This window comes from Mytilus trossulus, chromosome 10, assembly GCF_036588685.1.
Source record: "Mytilus trossulus isolate FHL-02 chromosome 10, PNRI_Mtr1.1.1.hap1, whole genome shotgun sequence".
Taxonomy (NCBI): Eukaryota; Metazoa; Mollusca; class Bivalvia; order Mytilida; family Mytilidae; genus Mytilus; species Mytilus trossulus.
The window spans coordinates 71,970,088-71,993,510 of record NC_086382.1 but is presented as its reverse complement, the minus strand read 5'-3'; the positions used below and the strand labels follow the sequence as shown (position 1 = coordinate 71,993,510).

At 32.7% G+C, this 23,423-nt stretch overlaps 1 protein-coding gene across 1 annotated transcript in view; it reads right to left on the bottom strand.

The window, feature by feature from the left end:
* LOC134688486 (uncharacterized) overlaps positions 1 to 23,423 on the bottom strand; it is a 41,770-nt gene that overhangs the window by 14,483 nt on the left and 3,864 nt on the right. The window contains exons 2-4 of the mRNA XM_063549249.1: positions 9,535 to 9,618; positions 2,576 to 3,010; positions 874 to 1,484 (exon numbers count right to left, since the gene is read on the bottom strand). Of these exons, the coding sequence (XP_063405319.1) occupies positions 874 to 1,484; positions 2,576 to 3,010; positions 9,535 to 9,610 (1,122 nt within the window). The 5' untranslated portion in view covers positions 9,611 to 9,618. The remainder of the gene's footprint in view (positions 1 to 873; positions 1,485 to 2,575; positions 3,011 to 9,534; positions 9,619 to 23,423) is intronic.

Here is a 23,423-nt window from a genome sequence, read left to right as displayed (position 1 = left end):
AAATTTATCAGGTTAATAGATATTTATTTAGTTGATGCCAATGCTAGAAACTAGGTTCTGTTTGATTTTCGTTTCAGTTGTGATGTATGTTTTTTTTCCAGTCAAATCCTAATTATTGGTACCTTTATGTCTGCTAGGGTTGCTCACCTGATGCTGTCAAAATAACGAAACTATAAACAGCAGTCATACAGGGAGGTTTGATTCGCTATAGAATAAGTTTTTGAAAAACGCCGACAAAAAGTTAGGAATATGGCAGCTTTCACCTTGTAACATAGATTAATAGCGTTTGAATATATTTCATTTTTTTTTACATCCCGTTTTGAATTTGTATTAGAGTTCGGTATTTGTTAAGTTTTTTCCCCCAGCAAACAAACCCAATTAAATGCTAATTTTTAATATATGGAAACATTGTTTCAATGTCGCAACAAATTAACGTTGAATTTCACCAATGAACAACACCATTGATGCAGAGGAAATTTCGAATCCGTTCTCTTCCAATTGTGTTATAAAATAAAAATGAACGACGGTCTCGACCAGGTCGCCTTTAACTTTACAATAATTCTTATGAAGGACGATATAATATATGAATAGCTCGAAACGATGTTCAACTAAGGCTCTCTGGGATTTAGACTACCATTGTTTCGACGAAAAAGAAAACGATTACAAATGGGTTTTGTATGATCAGTCAGAGGTTTCATCCAGACTTGGAGTCACCACAGTTACAAAACACCAACCGGTAATCATTAAACATTAGATATATCCATTTGCAGAATACCAAATATCTAATTACAGGTTGATTGATTGATATTAAAAAGGCAGGATTTTATGTAGTTGATCCTCTACAGATTTCTTCACTCTAAATATCTTACTGACCTGCATTGGGTCTCTTTCTTCCTGTCTAGCTGCTAAAAGTCTTGCAGCTCTTACAAGACTTCCGTATGTATCAAAATAGTTCCTCTTCTCAGGAACAAAAGCACCAAAATGTGTTTCGGGTTCTTCACTGACAGGATAAAAGTATGGCGATGACCTTTTTCTATTTCCAGGGACAAAACTCAGCATGCTCTGTCTTTTAACTGGTAAATACATTCCCTCGTCACCTTCGTAATTCGTTGGTCTGTAATCGTACCATGATGGTTCGTCGTATGAATTTACTGGGTAAGGCAGCACATTGTCTTCCAATAGTTCCTCTAAAGGCTCCATCTGATCTTGTGTTTCATACGGGTTTCCATAACCGTAATTTTCTGAATTAGGATAAGACAACTCTGGATAATAATATGGTTCGTAGAGTTCACTTTCCTCCGGGTAAGTAAGATCTCTTTTGCTACGATGAGCCCTTTTCACGGCTCGTTCTCTTGATCGGCCCATAAACCGGCGCTTCCTGATAGCCATTCGTCGTTTTCTATAGTTATTAACATCATATAGAGGTCTGTAGTTTTTTATCATATTTTGATACTCACGATATAGTTTGAACAAGTCATAATTATCTGGAAAAGAAATATCAAAGTTGAATGATTAACGTACATCAGAAATATATTAAAATCTCAAAACTAAATAGGCATCTGAACAGTATGATTGGAAAAACTATAGTATCTGCTAATCATTTTTCCCAAACGGAGGGATGATATCCAGTGAAAAAAAATATGAAATAAATTAACATACAGTTGAAGACGATTTTTGAGAATTTTTTGAAATTTTGTATTCACTGCACAATGAAAGACCTGAAAGCACAAGTTGCCTTAGGTTCATCAAGCTAGACAAAGAAGTACACAGTCAACATACATATTTAAATCAATTTCTGAATAGTATTATGAAAGTATTTCAGTTAAATGTGTATGAAGAATTTTGGGCAATGTTGAAAATTCCAAAAATGCTATAATTAGCACTACGTGCCAGGAAATACAACCGTGCCACCTTCAATGTATATAAAGCAATGCAGCCATTAAAATAGTTCATTTAAATAACTTTGTTATCCGGTTGAATACGATAAAGGTTAAAAAACATGTTCTTTAAATGTGTCAGTTGTAGGAAATTAATCCGATAGTTAATTGCAGTTAACAATTTCTGGGTCATGAACAAATATATTGGATGTTTCCCAACACCACTAAATTTTTTATTTGTTGTTTCTATATAATATTGTGGAAACTTGAATCTACGCTATTCAACTTCATACTTTATTTGGCCTTTTTGCACTTTTTTTTATTCGAGCGTCACTGATGAGTCATTTGTAGACGAAACGCGAGTCTGGCGTATATACACAATTTAGTCCTGGTATCTATGATGAGCTTATGGTTACTAGAGCTTATACACGGGTACAAAGGGCTGAAAATTTGATCGATTAAATTCAAGTGATAGTTATGTGCATATGCAATGAAATGAATGTCACATTTTGTCAATAGTATTGGACAGGATAAAACTTTACTCATGCCAAGTATTTCATTATTCGAAACGTAGATAACTTCTAAAAAGTACAAATTTACGAAAGACTAATAGGGAAAATTCAATGGGGGTATTACACCTTATAAAATGATTGAAAATCCCAAGCCACTTCTATCTCTAAAGATGTGTTATTAATTACCATAGTTTTGTTCCTCTGAAGATGAAACATCAGTTATTGGTTGTTTTTCAGAACTATCATCCCCTTGACTCTCTTCTCCCATCGTATTCTTTAATTCCTCAATAGCTTCTGCATTTGCTGGTGGAATATTTGAATCGTCTTCTGTTTGACTGCTTGTGTCTTCTGATAATGATTCAGATCCGACATGTTCTTCCTTGTCACTAAGTTCCACGTCTTTTAAAACTGTGTCTAACTCATCTACTGGAGTTTCATCTGATTTTGGCTCGGATATATCTTCAGCCTTCGATGCTTCAACTGAGCCACCATCATCAGGTAATACTGCGGCATTAACATCTGGAATGTCTTCGTGGAGTGGCATACTAGGGTCACTCTTTTTCACTTGTTTATTTGAATTCTGTTGGTTTCCATACATAATTGTCTCCATGGCTCTTTTCACTGAAGAAAAGTAATTACTTATGAACTACACAATAATATATATGCTTAATAACCAAGACACTACATGTATAAACTGTCATCTGACAAATGTTTCAAGAGATTTGTTTTCGCTTATTTTGAGAGCAATACAAACACGCACATAAAATAAACTTTCATTAGTAAAATAGTTTATATGAAAGGGAATATGAATACTTTATTATATTCAATTAGATGGCCCGTTTCCGATCATTAATATATACACCTTTGCTTATCATTGTAAAGTAATTTCAAGATATGTTACTTTGAAAGAAAATGAACATCCAGCTATCCGTCATACTAGAAGGTCTATAAAAAATAAAAGGAATATACATGTTTCTTGTTTTATATAATACATATATACTAAATGTATCTCTAGTAACTATAATGATATATTTTCTTATTCAAAAACGAGAAATAGAACATGCTGACAATCAGATATCAATAAGGGCAACAGTAGTATACCGCTGTTCAAAAGTCATAAATCGATTGAGAGAAAACGAATCCGGTTTACAAACTAAAACCAAGGGAAACACATCAACTATAAGAGGAAAACAACGAAATAACAGAAAATAACGACATAGCAGTACACAAAAGTGCAACAAATAAGCAGCAACAATGCCATCAACATTTTCAGACTCGTAACACATCCACCAAAACAACTGTCCGATCATTATATATAAGTTTTGTTTTACATTCAGTACGTGCTTCCTCATACATGTATGCAGAACATTCCATCAAAAATGAAAATCATTTTACTTCTATCTTTTTTTGAAATTCATGTCTTTCAAATACACTGGCATTATCTCATGTATGTATGTGGGTGCAATCATACAGAAATGTGTTTTAATGTAATATAAAACATAATTACATGTGTCCAACGTTATACTAAAGCTGCCAATCATATAATTATAGGAGAGAATACGAATGTAAGATGGAGGCGTAAAATTTTTGGCTCCTCAGATAAGTCAATTATTTGCTATATATGATGTATAATTATGGATAATTCGTAGATGCTTCTATTTATGCTTAGTTGTGGGACCTTCCGCCCGGAAAATTTATCTGATTTAATAATAGAAAATGACATTTTCAGATTTATTTTTTTAAACTTGTGTGATATTGTCTTCCATTCATAACATTCGTAAAATCTAGAGACCATACCTGTAACCCGGGGGTATTGAAAATTAAACTGAACTGTAGTCAAGTGTCGCAAAGCAATTTGAGGCTCTATACGAGTGGATAAAAATGGACGAAGAAAATGTCAATACCTCCCAAATGTTAAATACCAGCAGAGATGTTCTATACGGGCAACCAGAACAAAGCGTAACTTTAGATAATGTCTATCAATTAATGCTAGGTATAAATGAAAGACTTACAACTATCGAAAAGGGAATGTCACAAGTTAATCAAATGAACAGAACTTTGACAAATTTAGTAACAAAATTCACTGAAATAAACTCCAAAGTTGCAGAAGCTGAAGGGCAAATTAAAAATTTAAAAAGTAGATGTGATAGCAACGATGGAAAAATGTCCCAGATAAAACATGATCACACTGAACTAAATAAAGAAGTTAAAAATATGAAAAAAATCCAAACTGATGCTAATAATAACTTACAGGGAATTAGCGACTTCATGGACGATTTCAAGGTAAATCACGAAAACAACGTAAAAGATGTAAAATCGGCTAAATCATCCATTAGTAAAGTAGCAAATGACCTTGCAGATAACACTTTGGAGCTGAGAAATGAAATTAAAGCAGTCGTCAAAAACGCAAAACAAGAAAATGAAATTCTACAAAGCACCGTTATTGACCTTCAATGCAGATCAATGAAGAATAACTTGGTTTTTACTGGTTTGACGGAAACCGAAGGAGAAAACACCGAAGAAGTTATTAGAACATTTATACAACAGTTCCTACATATAACACACAGAATAGAATTCGGCAATGTTCACAGATTTGGATATGGTGCCAAACCAGGCAGACGCGGACGCCCTAGACCGATTGTGGCCAGATTCTTATATTACAAAGATTTGGCACGATCGCTCTCAAATACATACAGGCTTAAAGGAAAACCGTTTGGGGTTAATCAACAGTTCCCTGAAATAATTGAACAAGCACGCAAAAGCCTATACCCAGTCATGAAACAGAAACGCATAGAAGGACACACAGTTAAGCTAGTTAGAGACATTTTGTACGTGGATGGTGAAATGTATAACGACCAAATTTCGGACATAGAACCTACTGACAGTCTCGCATCTCAAATGCGCACACCGGACCACCATCAAAACCGGAAACGACGTCGACGCATATCTTCGACTCCTAACCCAGACAGCTAGGATTCCAATGGAGATTTTAATATGTTGAAGAAACAAGGATGTGCAAATAACAGAAAAACAAGTTATGACAAAATATCTGTAAAAATGTCAACAGTTCATTAGACTTAAAAATATTGTCACTAAATTGTTGTGGGATAATGACCAGAATGCAATATCCCGAATTTATAGAACTCATTAAATGTTATGACTTTATCTGCTTGACAGAAACAAAAACTGATGATTTTGATAATGTTGATATACCAGGTTATACTTTTAAATTGAAAAATAGAAAAACTAAATCAAAAATCAAATCAGGTGGTATTGCATTTGGATATAAAAATGAATTAGAAAATTATGTGCAAACAATAGAAACAGATAGTAATTTAGTATTTTGGGTTAAAATTTCAGCCAATTATTTAAAAACAGAACAAGATGTTATGATTGGTACAGTGTACATACCACCCGAAAATTCTACCTATAAGGTACCAGATTCAATAAATATACTTGAACAAGAATTTCTAAAATTTTCAGCAAACCATGAGTCTATTTTGCTTACTGGTGATTTTAACAGCAGAACTGCTGCCAATTTAGACTTCTATGAAATAACAAATACCAATCATGACACATCAGATAATTTTAATATTGATTTTTCAAACAATTTACACAAGTTTCATATGTCACGTTTTAGAAATAGTTGCGACAAGACAAAAAACCACTATGGCAATCTACTTTTAGAAATGTGTAGAAATAACAATCTGTTTATTTTAAACGGTAGGGTTGAAGGTGATAAAGAAGGCTTATTTACATGTCGCCAGTCAAGTGTGGTTGACTATTTTATTTGTACATATAATTTGTTATCATGTATTGTAAATATGTCTGTACTTGATTTTTCTGCTCTTTTTTCCGATGTTCATTCGCCTCTGAACTGTAAACTAGTCTTCAACTCGATTGATAACATCGTCGAATGCGATGATATTTTAATAAACGATTTTACATGCCATGAAAGAAAGGGCTTCAAAAAATGGGATTGTGAAAAAGAAGCCGAATTTTTGAGAAATATCGATAGAAATAAAATCGATCAATTAAATAATGATTTAACTATGTTGAATACCAGTATACTGGCTCAAGAAAATATTAATAAAATAGTTGAATCTGTAAATGGTTTAATGCTGGATTCAGCCGAAAAGGTGTTTGGATCTTTTACATATAAACGACATGAAAAGAAATGTCGAAAAAAAGTTATTAAACCTTGGTTTGACAAAATATGTTGGGAAAAAAGGCGGTGCTTTCGAATAGCAAAAAGAAGATATAAATGCAATAAAACATGTTTAAAAAGAGAGGAGATGAAGAATACAGAACGTGAATATAAGAGGCAAATGAACATTTCTATTAATAAGCATAAAAAAGCCATGAGAAAAAAGATGAATGTTTTAAAAAAAAGTAATTCTAAAGAATTTTGGAAGATATTGAACTCGTATAAAGAGAAAAAAAGGAATAATATTCCTGTTGATATACTTTTTGAATTTTTCAAAAATTTAAATTCGTCAGATCCTGACGCTGGTGAAGAAACTATTATAGATGAAAATAACGAACTTAATTCGTTATTAAACAGTTCTATTACGGAAAATGAAATTTTTAAATGCATCAAAAATCTTAAAAATGGCAAAGCTTGTGGCGATGACTTCATCATAAATGAATATATTAAGAGCACCTCTCAGATTTTCATGCCAATCTATGTTAAACTGTTCAATATTGTATTTGATACTGGAAAAGTGCCTGAACTTTGGCTTGTTGGTAATGTTATACCTTTTTATAAAAACAAAGGTGACCAGTCAGATCCCCAAAACTACAGACCTATAACTATATTAAGCTGTATGGGTAAACTTTTTACGTCAATTTTGAATTTAAGATTGAGTAATTTTTTGGAAGAATATTTGTTGTTAAATGAAAACCAGTTTGGTTTCAGAAAGGGTTATTCCACTATAGACAGCATATTTACTCTGCATATTTTATTTGAATTACTGAGACAAAAAAAGAAAAAACTTTTTTGTGCTTTTATTGATTTTGCTAAAGCTTTCGATACAGTTTGGAGATCTGGTCTTTGGTCAAAACTCATTTTACATACAGTGAATGGGAAGATGTATAACACTATATTTAATATGTATAAAAATGTGAAATCACGAATTTTCAGTGATGGAGAATATTCAGACTACTTTCCATGTAATGTAGGTGTAAGACAGGGAGAAAATTTATCTCCCATACTTTTTTCTATTTATCTAAATGATTTAGAAAGCTTTTTTCAGAACAAAAATATAAGCGGTTTGAAATCTTTATCAGATCAGATAGAGAATGAGCTAAATATGTATTTAAAACTGTTTGTTGTATTGTACGCAGACGACACTGTACTTATGTCAGAAACACAAGCAGATCTACAAAAACAATTAGACGCTTTAAAGGAATATTGTGATACATGGAAATTAAAAGTCAATATCCCAAAAAGCAAAATAGTAATTTTTTCTAAAGGTAGACCACTACAAAATGTTAGTTTTAAATATGCTGATATTGTGTTAGAAATTGTTGAAGAATTTACATATCTTGGTGTATTATTTTCTAGAACAGGAAGTTTCACAAAAGCAAAAAAGGCACAAGCTGATAAAGCAACAAGGGCTATGTACGATATTCTGAAAAAGGGGAGATTACATAATTTAGATATTAAAAGCCAGCTAGAACTATTTGATAAAGTAGTTAAGCCTATATTATTATACGGGTGTGAAGTCTGGGGAATGGGTAACACCTCTGTTATAGAACGTGTTCATCTAAAATTTTGTAAATTACTGCTTAATCTTAAAAAGTCCACGCCTGATTTTATGATATATGGGGAACTTGGCCGATTCCCATTGAATATTTTTATTAAATTACGTACTATAAATTATTGGGAAAAGCTTGTAACTGGGGAAAAAAAGAAACTTCCTGTTATTCTATACAATCTTGTTACTGGTAGTTATAATGGAAATATAGCTTGGTTCAAGAATGTAAAATCTGTGCTTGATAATTGTGGACTATCAAATATATGGAACACTAAATATTTTATAAGTAAAAACTGGTTGTATGATACTGTTAAATTAAGACTAACTGACCAGTTCAGACAGACATGGTATGCTACTGTACAGAATTCTCCAAAAGCTCTAAATTATAAGTTATTCAAAAATAGTTTAAATTTCGAAACTTACTTTGATATTTTAGATGACAAAAACATTGCTTCTTTTTGTAGATTTAGAACTTTGAACACAAAAATTCCTATCGAAATTGGTAGATGGCAAAACATTCAGAGAGAAAATCGTATTTGTACTTTGTGCAATAACGGTGATATTGGCGACGAGTTCCATTACATTTTAGAATGCTCAGCAATAGACGATAGTAGACAATTGCTACTAAAGAAACCTTTTATAAACAGACCAAATATTCTAAAATTTCAAGGTCTCATGAATAGTAGCAACCCGTCTGAACTAAATAATTTGTGCAAGTTTATAAGAATTATTATTAAATGCCTAGAATCTCCTGGGTAATCACTTTATGTCTCTATTTTTACATTTGTATTTAAAATTTATACTATGTTAATTTATTTGTATATGTCTCTGTACCATTGTACTTTGGTTTACGAGAATAAAGATATATATATATTTTTGCAAACTATGAATTTAAGGATTTATTACTGAATAGTTTTGTTATCTATTTGAATCAAGATACCAGTTGGTTCATAATATGAGTAATTCATTACTGTTCTCGTTTGGATTGTTTTACATTGTCTTATAGGGGCCTTTTATAGCTGACTATGCTGTATGGGTTTTGCTCATTGTTGAAGGCCGTACGGTTACCTATAGTTGTTAATGTCTGTGTCATTTTGGTCTTTTGTGGATAGTTGTCAATCATACCACAACTTCTTTTTTATATTTTAATCTTTATTCTAGAGACATCTATTAATTTTGTCAATTTTTCTGGACTTCCCTTTTTGAATTTACCTCGGAGTTCGGTATTTTTGTTATTCTTTTTATTCGACATATTTGTTTTGTATTCCTGAGATTGAAAATGAATCCATTGTCAGCCAGGCTTACTTAAATGAACGATTTGACTGCACAGCAAATAAACAATTTAATCAATATCAACTAAGCTATTGTGAATATTCTAGTTCTAACCTTTGATGTTTCTTTCTTCAGCCATAGGAGCGGCCATTATAACCCCTATAAGGGGGACAATAAGGAGCAATTGCATGTTAGTGCCTGCAAAATAAGATAGAAAAAAATTATGATTAATACTTAATTTCAGAATCAATGTTGTTCGGCTTATTTGTTTTTTAGTTAACGCTTTTTAATCCCACTGTCACTTAATAGCTGGGACATTTTAGTATTAAAAGTGACTATGATTCAGGTTTAATGGAATCACGGAGTCCTTCCATTGTTCCATAAGGGCGCAAGATATGGCATTTCAAAACATAATGCTTATTCATCTATATTCATACAAGTATTTAGGTAACGGAGATAATTACAGTGTTACAACAAATACACATAGTGTTCAAATATTTTACATAAAAATTACCTATAACATTTTAGATCTTTATCTCAAAGCGAGCACATATAATATGAAGAGAGAATACAAACAAATATACAAGTATATCAAATTACGTAAAAGTTGAAAGCTTTAGCATGAATTGTTTTATTACCGGTTAACACAGCTAACGTTTAGTATAGTATCATCCAAAGTGCAAAGATGGAAAGCGCATTTGTATGACATTATGTTGAACCCAAGATGTCATACTTCTTATATATGACATTAATAGAAAATGAAAGATCAAAGTGCTGATGTTGTCTTATTGGCACGCATACCACTTCTTCCTATATCTATACACAACTGACAATGTCATTTTTATCGATTTTACTTTTTCTTTGTATTATGAACCGTTAATACTGAAGTGAGACTTTAAATTTGTTCTCGGCAGTGACATAACTCCGGAATGAATTCAAATATTGACCTATTATTATGTAATACATTGAATTTGTATTACTTGATATAAAACAACTGAATATTTAATCTTTGCCCTTAAACAGAAAAGCTTGATTATTCAGTGGGAGAATGTGTTTGTCCTGCTTACCATGTTACAATGAAGATATATTCATGTCTTTATAGATTTAAACAAGATTGTTTAAATGTCAACGGAATTGCACCTTATTTTTCCCTTTAGAGTGTCGATGTATTACCATAAAAGCACTGAAAACAATGACGACACCTACGCTTATGGATTTAAAGGTGGGTTCTCGTTGTAATATATTTATGTATTTTAATTTATCGTAAAGTTTGATAGAAGTAGTTATTTGTAATTAAGCAATATGTGTCTGCTAATTTGCCAATACTCTTATATAGTAGTAAACACCAGTCATATCAATTGTGTCTATTGAAATGATTGGCATGAAACACAAACGTTTTCTCATGTAAAACATTGAAAATGTAATGGGTATACATTTCTGCACGGACACAATACTTCTGTATGCATGGAATACATATTTTTTTTTTATCTTGAAATATTTATAAGTGCAATGTAGTGGAATCTATAACAATACACTTCTTCTACAATATGGCATGTGTATTACTCCAATTGAATGTAACACAAGTTTTATATGACCTTTAACATTATGATAGTCTGAAGGCTTGTATGCAATAGCTTTACCAATAAAAAAGAAGCATAGAGGATTAAAAGAATAATAAAGACAGCAATTAAAGAAAACAAAAGATAAGCCTATACAATATATATATATATATTCAATTTAGACTCGTTTATATATATATAAAACATGAACTTTTTGTACATGACTTGGACTTTCATCGTAAGGATAATGAACTTGAATGTAATTAGGGCTATAAACTAATATTAAGATTGGCTATAATCTAGAAAGAAAATCATATCGATCCATTTAATAATTATATAAATCTCTCAGGATGGAAACAAATAGCTCGCTAAACATATAATTCTACATAAACATTTTTCAGGTACAGATATAATAATTGTTTGTTATACGTCCATACCAGAGTGTGAGTAAGTCTATTGACCACCGTTCAACTTTGCTTTGTTTGTACAGTGTTATTCTCAGATTCAAGGCTATTTCTATTTTCTGATTTTCACATGTGTTAATGATCCAATTACAACAATTAAACTGGAACAAAGTGCTAATTGAGCAATCTACATTGCAAAACACAATTAATACCAACAGAACACATATAGGGTAAAGACAGTTGTGAAATTCAACTGGGATTTTATTTATGTAGTATGTATTTACATGTATGTACGAAATGTAACAAAATATGGTTATAAGCTGCAATAAAATGGAATAAAAAAGATTTAAAAATCTGGACAAATAATGTATTTGTGTAAAAAAAAAGAAGAAAAAATGTATAATTATAAAGGTATTAAAAAATATGGTAAGAAGGCCGCTGAGACATCTCTCCATCCAAGTCACAGTTTATAAGTAAACCACCATAGATCATAGGGCCTTAAAAAATGACAAGTGTGAAACCATTCAAACGGAAAACCAACGATCTAAATAAATCTATATAAAAAACGAGAAACGAGAAACACTTAAGAACTACATCAACAGACTAAAACCGTTAAAAATCAGGTTCCTGACTTAGGACTAGTGCAAACAAATGCAGCGGATTTGAACGTTTTAATATGTACCAACCTTCACCCTTACCCAAAACAATTATGTCTATCAAAATCATTCAATATTTGATAAATTTGACTTATAAACCCTATATCTGTGATTTGAAAAAAAGATATTTGGATCTTGTTTATTGGATTGAAAATGGAACGATTAATTTTCAGACTATTGACGGAGACCTCTAATTTATTCCGTGCTTGGTGGAGATATCAGATACAAGCTTCTGCATGTGTACATACACATGTAATACTTAAACAAAATTTTATTATAATAGACTGTTGTAACACAACTGTCCCGGGTTAGTCGTGAGAAGATTTAAACTCTCACAAACATATTAAACCCGTCACATTCTTCATGTGCCTGTCCAAATGCAGGGACGTGTAACTCAGTGGTTGTCTTTGGTTCATTTTTGACATATTCTTTTTTGTGAAATGAATTGTCATAAATAAGGATATTAGGTTTTTCTTTTTAGCTGTTTCACATTCTTCTTTGCTTTTCATGACCTATTATAGCTACATTGTAAATAATGTATGGGGTTTTATCATTGTTGAAGGCCGCATGATGACCAAAAATTGCTTATTTGTACGTCATTTGACTCTGCCGGATAGTTATCACAATGGAAATCATACCACATCATCTTATTTTTAAATTGATTTTTTGTTGCGTTCAACTAAATACACGTAATAAATAGCGTGGTCAAAACAAACCTTCAAAATGGTTATAACGAGCTTTGCATAATTCAAATAATCATATTTAGGAATAAACCACGAAGTTTAATTATCACATCGTGACTATATAGATATTTTAGTTTACACTTATCACATATTAACATGACGCCAATTCGAGATATTAGCACCATCCTATAAAACCGACATTAATCCTTTCAATGGGATTTTATAACGGTTAATTCACACACGTTGCTTAAATGTGTCAATTGATGCATTTAAATATCTGCATTCATTCTCTGGAGAATTTCCCCTTCAAACAAATACTTATTTGTAATTCAAACAGCGTCAATTTTGTTTTAAATTAAGGAAGTTAAAATGCCTTTACAACATTAACACTCCAAAACTAATCCAACCAATATGGGTTCCTATGCATTGCGTTAATGTTTCTGTACCCACACATTGTACGGTAATATTGGTGTCCCATGTTGATACATCCATGATCACATATATATATATATATCTACGTCTGAGTCAGTGACAACCCTACAACAGATGTATCCATCGGATCGCCATCAATGATGGTGATACACGGCTGTGTACATAATGTATATACAACTCGTCTAAACATCAACCCAACAATGTTAGATCTGTAAATTTGCTTTCTCAAATTTTTGGTTCTTCCCTCGCCGGGATTCGAACCCATCTACTGTGATATCGTGACACCGAATCGCCTGCACTGCAGCCGTCCCGCTAGACCACACGACCACCTGGGCTCTCAAAAAAAGAGCTTTCGGTGGCCATATATAGTTTATATGGCCACTGAAAGCTCTTTTTTTGAGAGCCCAGGTGGTCGTGTGATCTAGCGGGACGGCTGCAGTTTGTATGGCCACTGAAAGCTCTTTTTTTGAGAGCCCAGGTGGTCGTGTGATCTAGCGGGACGGCTGCAGTTTATATGGCCTCTGAAAGCTCTTTTTTTGAGAGCCCAGGTGGTCGTGTGATCTAGCGGGACGGCTGCAGTGCAGGCGATTTGGTGTCACGATATCACAGTAGCATGGGTTCGAATCCCGGCGAGGGAAGAACAAAAAATTTGCGAAAGCAAATTTACAGATCTAACATTGTTGGGTTGATGTTTAGACGAGTAGTATATACATTATGTACACAGCCATGTATCACCATCATTGATGGCGATCCGATGGATACATCTGTTGTAGGGTTGTCACTGACTCAGACGTACTTATGCATATAATTATTTTCTGTGACTGTATCTTACATTAATTTGTAGGATCCTTTACTATAGATAATTTAGCCGATCTGTAACAATAACATCTTCATGCCTTATATATCATGTACTGTAGTACGCCGCTAGATTAAAACTGACGTGGAAAGGTAACATATGGCCACCGAAAGCTCTTTTTTTGAGAGCCCAGGTGGTCGTGTGGTCTAGCGGGACGGCTGCAGTGCAGGCGATTAGGTGTCACGATATCACAGTAGCATGGGTTCGAATCCCGGCGAGGGAAGAACCAAAAATTTGCGAAAGCAAATTTACAGATCTAACATTGTTGGGTTGATGTTTAGACGAGTTGTATATACATTATGTACACAGCCATGTATCACCATCATTGATGGCGATCCGATGGATACATCTGTTGTAGGGTTGTCACTGACTCAGACGTACTTATGAATATAATTATTTTCTGTGACTGTATCTTACATTAATTTGTAGGATCCTTTACTATAGATAATTTAGCCGATCTGTAACAATAACATCTTCATGCCTTATATATCATGTACTGTAGTACGCCGCTAGATTAAAACTGACGTGGAAAGGTAACATATGGCCACCGAAAGCTCTTTTTTTGAGAGCCCAGGTGGTCGTGTGGTCTAGCGGGACGGCTGCAGTGCAGGCGATTAGGTGTCACGATATCACAGTAGCATGGGTTCGAATCCCGGCGAGGGAAGAACCAAAAATTTGCGAAAGCAAATTTACAGATCTAACATTGTTGGGTTGATGTTTAGACGAGTTGTATATATATATATATATATATATATAAAAGTCTATAAAAAGGACCAACAAGCAAATTTACTATGTACCGGATCGTCTAAAATAGGCGATACTATGCAGATAAGGAAAAAATTATATCAGTCTAAAGATTTGCACAACGGTACTGATATAAGGTGTTATTAAACGAAAATGTTGTTATAAAATCGTGTTGACAAATATTTCGGCTCAACAAATGGCCTTCTTCTTGTGTCACAAGTTTTAACAATACTGATACATAATGTACAAGGTGTGAAAATAGATCAGTAATAATACAGGTAAGTTTTGGTCGATTGATTTTAATCCTGAATATCATAATTTAAACAAAACACTATAAATCAATATACGTGATCAATATTTGTTGAGCCGAAATATTTGTCAACACGATTTTATAACAACATTTTCGTTTAATAACACCTTATATCAGTACCGTTGTGCAAATCTTTAGACTGATATATATATATATATATATAAATAACTATTCATTTGGAGAATAGTCTTACATATTTACTTAAGGTATATTTGCTGTGTTATTTTTAAGGCATTATATATGAAGTACTTTTTTCATTGATTCTTTTGATCAACACCATGCAGGATATTCTCTTAGAAAACCTAAAAGGTCCAATAGTAAAATAAATAACGCACAGCAGACGACATCAAACAATAGTCAATCACAAACACACTATTTCTCTTACAACCACAAACAACAAACAAAGACAAACTAGAAAAAAAGAAAAAAACATGTAGACCTGACAGTTTGAAGAAAAGATAGAAAATGTGAAATGGTTAAATACTTAATTTATACTCAAATTATTTATATTACATTTAAAAAAGTGAAGACTTCAGAAATGTCAAGTGCGTTCGAAGCACTTTTATAAAACGTTATGAAATTTCAAATTCAAGGCACTGATACTATATATGATGGCTTAAATGCCTAAAAGTAAATTTAGCCACACCAACGCAGACATTATTCTGCGCACTTAAAGCCTATTGTTGTCATTACGCCATAACTTCGCCTAAGATAATTTAAGTTTATTGTAAGGTAAATGTAGTCATGACATATTGATGAATTAACTGTCTAACTAAACTGAGTTTTCCAGGTTTCATTTGTACATTGTATTGTGACACAAAAATCTATTCATTACTGGTAGAAATGTCAAGCTGAAACTTTTACCTCTCAAATGCAATGTGGCTGCAATATTGCAAAATACTAACGTATTGTTAGTAGGGAACCTTTTTAACTATGCAAATTGTCAATTTAGAAGAGGTTGTTTAGTCATTCTTTTATTACTAAAGTAGTTTATTAATAGTAAGGTTCGACTTGAGTTCTTTATCTTCGGCATAAGCAATCTATTTACCGAAAGATGAAGTATGCAGTAATTTCCGACAAAGATAAAAACGCGCTTCTAGAAAGTTCTTATTTGCTCTCAATTAAGTATAAAATAAGAAGATGTGGTATGATTGTCAATGAGACAACTCTCCACCAGAGACTAAATGACAGAGACGTTATCAGCTATAGGGTCATCGTGCGTTCTTCGAAAATTAGCAAAACCCATACCGCATATATCAAGTTCAAGAAGTCCCGACGTTAAATAACAACTAAAACTTAAAAACTAGAGGCCTAATTTATTTACAAAACAGTAAACGAAAAAAAAATAAAAAAATTGTCGTACAGTAAGAACTGATAATAACTAATAGGTTACAGGCTCTTGATCACGGAATATACACAATGTGTGTGCAGCCTCCAAAACCGTCCCTTAACGTTAGACAGTCATGAAACAGCACAACATAAAATCAACTAAAAAATCCAGTAAAATGGGTTTAACTCATTGAATAAATACAGCTACAACGATCAACTAGCAAACCACTGCAAACACAATGTATAGATTCGATAGAAATCGCAATTACTAAAACCTAGTTGAAAGCCAAAAAGAATTGAAAAATATCATGTTTCTAAAACTAGAATATCAGTCAATACACAAACGATGGATTTAGTGTAAAATTGTCATAAAAAATCCAATAAAACATGAGTTTATGCATTGTAAAAATATAGGTGTCGATAGAATGTAGGACCGTGTCAGAATGTAAATAGCTGTATATCATTAATAGTTGTCTCTGTTGTGTAAGCAAAACATGATTTCATTTTTTTACACAAATAAGGCCGTTAGTTTTCTCGTTTGAATTGTTTTACATTGTCTTATCGGGGCCTTTTATAGCTTACTATATGCGGTATGGGCTTTGCTCATTGTTGAAGGCCGTACGGTGATCTTTAATTGTTAATGTTTGTGTCATTTTGGTCTTTTGTGGATAATTGTCTCATTAGCAATCATACCACATCTTCTTTTTTATATCGTCATTATATCTACAAATTGTAGAATGATATATTTGACAGCTACTAGTACTACTGTGTGGTAAATGTACGCACATGCATTTTATCTTAATTGGTTGATGCAGTATTGATACATTTTTGTATTTGAAGACAGCTAATATAGAAAAGTCACTGTCAATTTGTCCCAATGCTTATTTAATTACTGAACAGGAACTTTAAAGCTAAGTTCTTATAGGTTCCAGAGATGGTTAATCAACGTTACAGAAGCATAAGTGCTATGGTATTTAAAAAAATATTTTTTTTATATTGATCGGCTTATATTACAATAAAACAGGAAAAATGTTAACTGCAATTAAGACAGCATTGTACAATACATATTATCAAATAACTGTTTTCCCAGAAGTTGAGCTTTTTTAAATCGCTGAATTTGTTTTTTTTTTATTATGTATTCTGAAAGCGTGTATCTCTCGTTTATTACCCCAAAACTTTAAGCCTTTTTGCTTAGGAAAACAATATCGGCTTATTGATTTGGTACTTGTTAGGTAATGACTGAATCCTATAGATAAGATGCATTTTATGTTCATTTCCATTTAGATTATCATAATCATATGACTGTATATTCCATATGTACAATTTATTGTTCAAAAGTTCAATTCGGTAATTTTGTTTTCGCCTGGCTTTAACGTTCGAAACCTAGACACGACATTTTAAGACTGAGATGGGAGTTTTTTTTCCAACCCAAGTCGAAATCACTGACCATATCATTTACTGTTTTTTTTTTAATGGATCCAATATTCATTTAACATTTAAATTCAAACAACTAGCAACACTTAATGAGTGCTTCGCAACCATTTAACCAGAACACACTTAAACAAATAGGTGGTAATAAATATGTACCATGCTGTTACGTAAATGTCAGTTTAATGTAAATGTCGTCTGAATGTAAATCTAATGTTTTGTATTTGATTAAAAGTATACGTGCGTGTTGTAACTTAAAGTTTGGTAGACTTGGCGAGGAATCCGTAACGGAAAGGGCAATATGCGAGTCATACTAAAAGTGTAATGATTATATATTATATCTGAGTTGTTCTTTTTGAATTATAAGCACGGTTTTATTTCCAGCACTAGAAATAATTTACGATTTTATAGTTCATAACTCAAACCATATATTGCGCTTTACGCCTTCACGTTTATAATAAAAGAATACCAAGCATCTCATAAAGTAATGATACCCGGATAATCTTATTACAAAACTATTAATAATTCATTATCAAATCAAGAGAAATTTCATCCTCCGTGAGAGCATCGATCTAACTGTCGATGGATATTGAAAAAAATACTAGCTTTTCCGTTACGACCTTTTTAAAACATATAAGATTGATAACTGCTTCTTAAAGGTCAAGTTATCATGGTTTATCACTGGCCCATTGGCAGACAGTGACCGTTAAAAATCACACAAATAATAAATAGTCGATAGAATTATCGCAACTGATTGTTTTATCCCTATTTCGTAAGATTTATTTGCTCCAAAAGCATATGGATTATATATTATCTTAGTTCACTTAAGTTACTAAAAAATCGGCCGAATGCGAAGGTGTTAGACAAAATTTAAACACATTTATGGCATGTCCTTCCATTAAAACTGTGTTTATTCCCTTAATCTTATATTCTTAAGTAACAAAAATCTAAAAATTATCACGGAATGATCAATGAAATGGATTTGTAAAATGTATCTGTCATTCTTCTATGTAAAGGATGGAAAGAAACAAACAAATTGAATTAACCAAGGATTGAAGTTTATCTATTTCATTTTCATTTTCATTTGTCTCCGAATAAAGTATATACAAAACAAGTTATTTAAATGGTATTGCCGAACCAAGAAAAAACATCAATGAACTGTTTTTAGAACTTTCCTGAAGCCTTCAATAATTCATTTATATTCAACACTTCCAACATTGTTAATATAGTTTCAACAGAACAAGTAACAAACAATGCACTACAGAGTTAGAGCGAACAGAGTTCTTTCAGAAATGAAAATTAAACACATTTGTCATTAAAATAGCGTAATTGTTGAACTATTGGCAATGCCTAGAAATTAACCAAAATCGTGTTGAAACACTACAAAGCCGCAAATTAGTATTGACCATGTCATGTTTTCTCATTCAATATGTTCATAAAAATAAATAAGTAATCTGGCTTTTCTGAGTATAGATTCTTTTTATTCCTACTCTTAATGTGTAGTGTTTGTGAAAACTTTGTAGATCTGAATGCATTTGGAAGTTTGTGAATTACAAACATTTGAATAACAAAATATTGTGGGGCGGGGGGTGTAAATGAGAGAGCGAACTTGCATCACATTTTATTGAATTGGATAAAATGTAAACCGAATATAGCATACATTTGTTAGTCATTGATTGATAGGTTAATTGATGGTGTTTAACGCCACTTTCAACACACTTGGCTGCACCGTGTAGGCCAGATTTTATTTGTGGTGGAATCCAAAGTGCCGAGAGAGTCCGGTCCATTGACCATTGGTAGATAAACTGACATTCATAAGCATACATAACCCAAATAAAACGCACCTGTCACGTGCGGTGTTCGAGTAAAGTTCTTTGAATTATTCCTAGTTCGATCGTCAGTTTAAAGAACATGAACCATGACTTTGTGACTACCGTGTGCCAGAATCTCAAAAAATCAGAATTTCAGACTATAAGTAATGCATATACAAACAATAGTATTTTTCTTCAATTTTTTGAAAAGTTTAAATGCTAGACTTTACTCGTATAGTTACTGTCATACAAAACAGTAAGATTTGGCTCATTTTACCTAACAGTGCCCTATATCCACTTCGCCTAACTGCTCAGACGACATAAAACACCGACGGAAATTTGAGACCTACTTCACTTTGTTCTGACATCCCAAATAACACATAATATTGAACAAAAAACATTATGAAATATAATATCAAATATACATGGTCTCCACGAGGGCGCTTTTAACCAATGACATTCTTAGAAATGTATAGGAGGTAAGATAATGTGATATATTTTGTTTCATGCCACAATGATCTATCACAATTTTTTATCAATATTTTCTAATCAGATGCATATACGAATAAAAAAGAGTTCTTTTATATATTCAAGGAAAAATAAATCAATCAATTTTTTTACACTTCTGTATACAAGTCACATTGTTCCTGAAGATCTGTGAAAACAAAGAAAACGGCAGCAATATAATGAATTGAAGCCTTTATTATCTTAAATCAATTTACTTATATGTTACCAGCATACTGATTCTTTATATTTTCTTTAAATATTATACGGTCCAGAAAATGCATATAAACGTATTCGCCAATACAGACTGTTTAGAAAGCTATTAATTCTACTTTTATAACAACTACTCAAATATTTCCGAAACATTTATTTAATGTTGTTTACAAGCATTAACAGTATATAACTATTGACAAATAAAATGAATATTGTATGTTGGTTATTGATAATTTTCTATTCTGTTTTACGATTGACCAAATTAAATTGATGCAAGATATCTTAAGGCATCTCAATATTCAGCATGATGAAATCAATAAATATGTTGTACGTTATTAGAATACTGAAGACATATAAATGTTGACTTCTACTCTGATATTACAGTGCTTTTGTCCCATAAGGAAGTGTGATGCGAATAGTTCACATAGACCAGGAAAAACGGCGCAATATGTTTTAATGGCAGGAAACAATTTAAAAAATAGGACGAGTTTATGAAATTAAGCGATATATTGCATGATACTTTGTATTGGTTTCGTACGCACTGTAAGCTTGGCATTTTTATATTTATACATATGCAGCTAAGGAGCTAAGTCATTTTAACCACGTTTAAATGAAGTGGGAAACCATTTAATTTAATCTAAAGACAGATTAGACATTGCTACATTTGGTAACAGAAAACCAAAAGGATTACACAGAATAAGATGATCCGCAGGTTATACTGCCTAATGGTGTGAACAAGATGATCTGCAGGATATACTGCTGATTGGTGTGAACAAGATGATCCACAGGTTAAACTGCCTGATTGGTGTGAACAAGATGATCCACAGGATATACTGCCTGATTGGTGTGAACAAGATGACCCATGGGTTAAACTGCCTAATTGGTGTGAACAAGATGACCCACAGGTTATACTGCCTGATTGGTGTGAACAAGATTACCCACAGGTTATAATGCCTGATTGGTGTGAACAAGATGACCCACAGGTTATACCGCCTGATTGGTGTGAACAAGATGATCCACAGGTTGTACTGCCTGATTAGTGTGAACAAGATAATCCGCAGGTTATACTGCCTGATTGGTGTGAACAAGATGATCCACAGGTTGTACTGCCTGATTGGTGTGAACAAGATGATCCGCAGGTTATACTGCCTGATTGGTGTGAATAAGATGATCCGCAGGTTGTACTGCCTGATCGGTGTGAACAAGATGATCCGCAGGTTATACTGCCTGATTGGTGTGAACAAGATGATCCACAGGTTATACTGCCTGATTGGTGCGAACAAGATGACCCGCATGTTATACTGTCTGATTATTGTGAACAAGATGATCCGCAGGTCAAACGACCGGATTGTTGTGAAGAAAATGATACAAATGTCATTAGATAGTCGTGAACAAGACAAATACTCAAAGGTCATATGACAGGATTGTCGGGAAAAATATATAACCCAAATGAACAAGATGATACAAAGGTCATAAGACAGGTTTGAGAAGAAAATGCAATGAACATAACTATGAACATTCTTTAGAATGGTTACCATTTTATTGATACAAATGTTCAGCAACTTCCTTTTTAACAGCTCTCTCTCTTTACTTGATATGACTACAATGTTAAACTAAATGTTTTATAAATGTTAGCGCTTATAGTGTAATTATAGTGTCTTACATGTATCTTCATATGAATATATTCTTATAATTGATTCTATTTATATCTGTCTTTCATCGTGTTCATTTTTTCACATGCCTTAATCTATAGTTTGGTTATTAGTTTAGAATACCATTAGTATCACGAAAACGCATCAACACTACAATGACACGTGGCTCTATACCACGTACATGTTCCTTAGTAAAAGAAAGCTACGGATTTGTAAAAACATTAATGATTAATAATTCTACAAAGGATGTAACTTAGTCTTGGGAAAACGTTTACGATAGATAATCAATACAACACACATACGACGTTCCTAGTGGGAGATATTGTATCAATGAACAAAGACAGTTACTTAACTAAACGCCTTCAGAATAAGTCAACTCACAATGGGTTAAAACAATAAGTTAGGACACACCTTTCAATAAGATAAAATAGAAAACTGGGTTAATTATTCCTTCATTCTGAACGGCAGAGAACGGTCATGTTTTTAAAAAAAACAAGGAAAACGAGTTTTAATGTGTGCTGCAGTAATTAAGGTCTCGTCTCATCCCTCACTTTCCACCGCCCCTTCCAAAAACAAAATTAAAAGACAACCGATATGAATTGCTCAAGGCAGCCCTACGCAGTGACCAAGCATAAACAAATGAGCGTGTGCGGATATTTAATTTTAATAAGATTGAAGAATGAATATGAAATCGCAGTGTAACTTTAATTAAGAAGAAGTGGTGGAATATTCACCAAGAGTACTTTATCAATCAACGGTATAACAAGTAACTGATCGGCGTATTTCCTACAACAAAATCCATACAGTATAGAAATTACTAAAGAGTCTGACATATACACAGAAATATATATCCTAGACTTAAATCTGATGTATACGACTGAAATTTGACTGCTATTGCTAATCTGGGTTTTTTAAACGTAGACGAATTTACAGAGTTGTTTCATTGTCACTCATACATTATCTTCTTATATAAATTCCCTGACTGTGGAAAAATCCCTCATGTTAAATCTATAATAAAATCTTAAAAAGGCAAGGTATTTGTTCTTTATATTTATCCTTCATCCAATTAGAAAACCGAATGCTTGAAAAACAATATTATACCCTATCAATTAATTTGAATTTATTGTTGTCTCTGTGGACTATATTCTTGTAAGATAAAACGTAGTTACCAGAAAAGATCTCTCGTTAAATGAAAAACTAATGTATACACCCTCTTGTCCTTCAACGATAACATTTATTACCCCTCAGTTGACAGAAGGGGGAATAATACACGTAAAGTTTACAGATTCCATTACTCTTATATTCTCCCTAGGGTACAATGTATCTGTCGGAATAACCAGCAATGCCTTATACCATAGGAAACACGTTGATAAATAACAAGCATAGCAGATGATGGATTTTCAGTTTGTTTGGAATCAAATT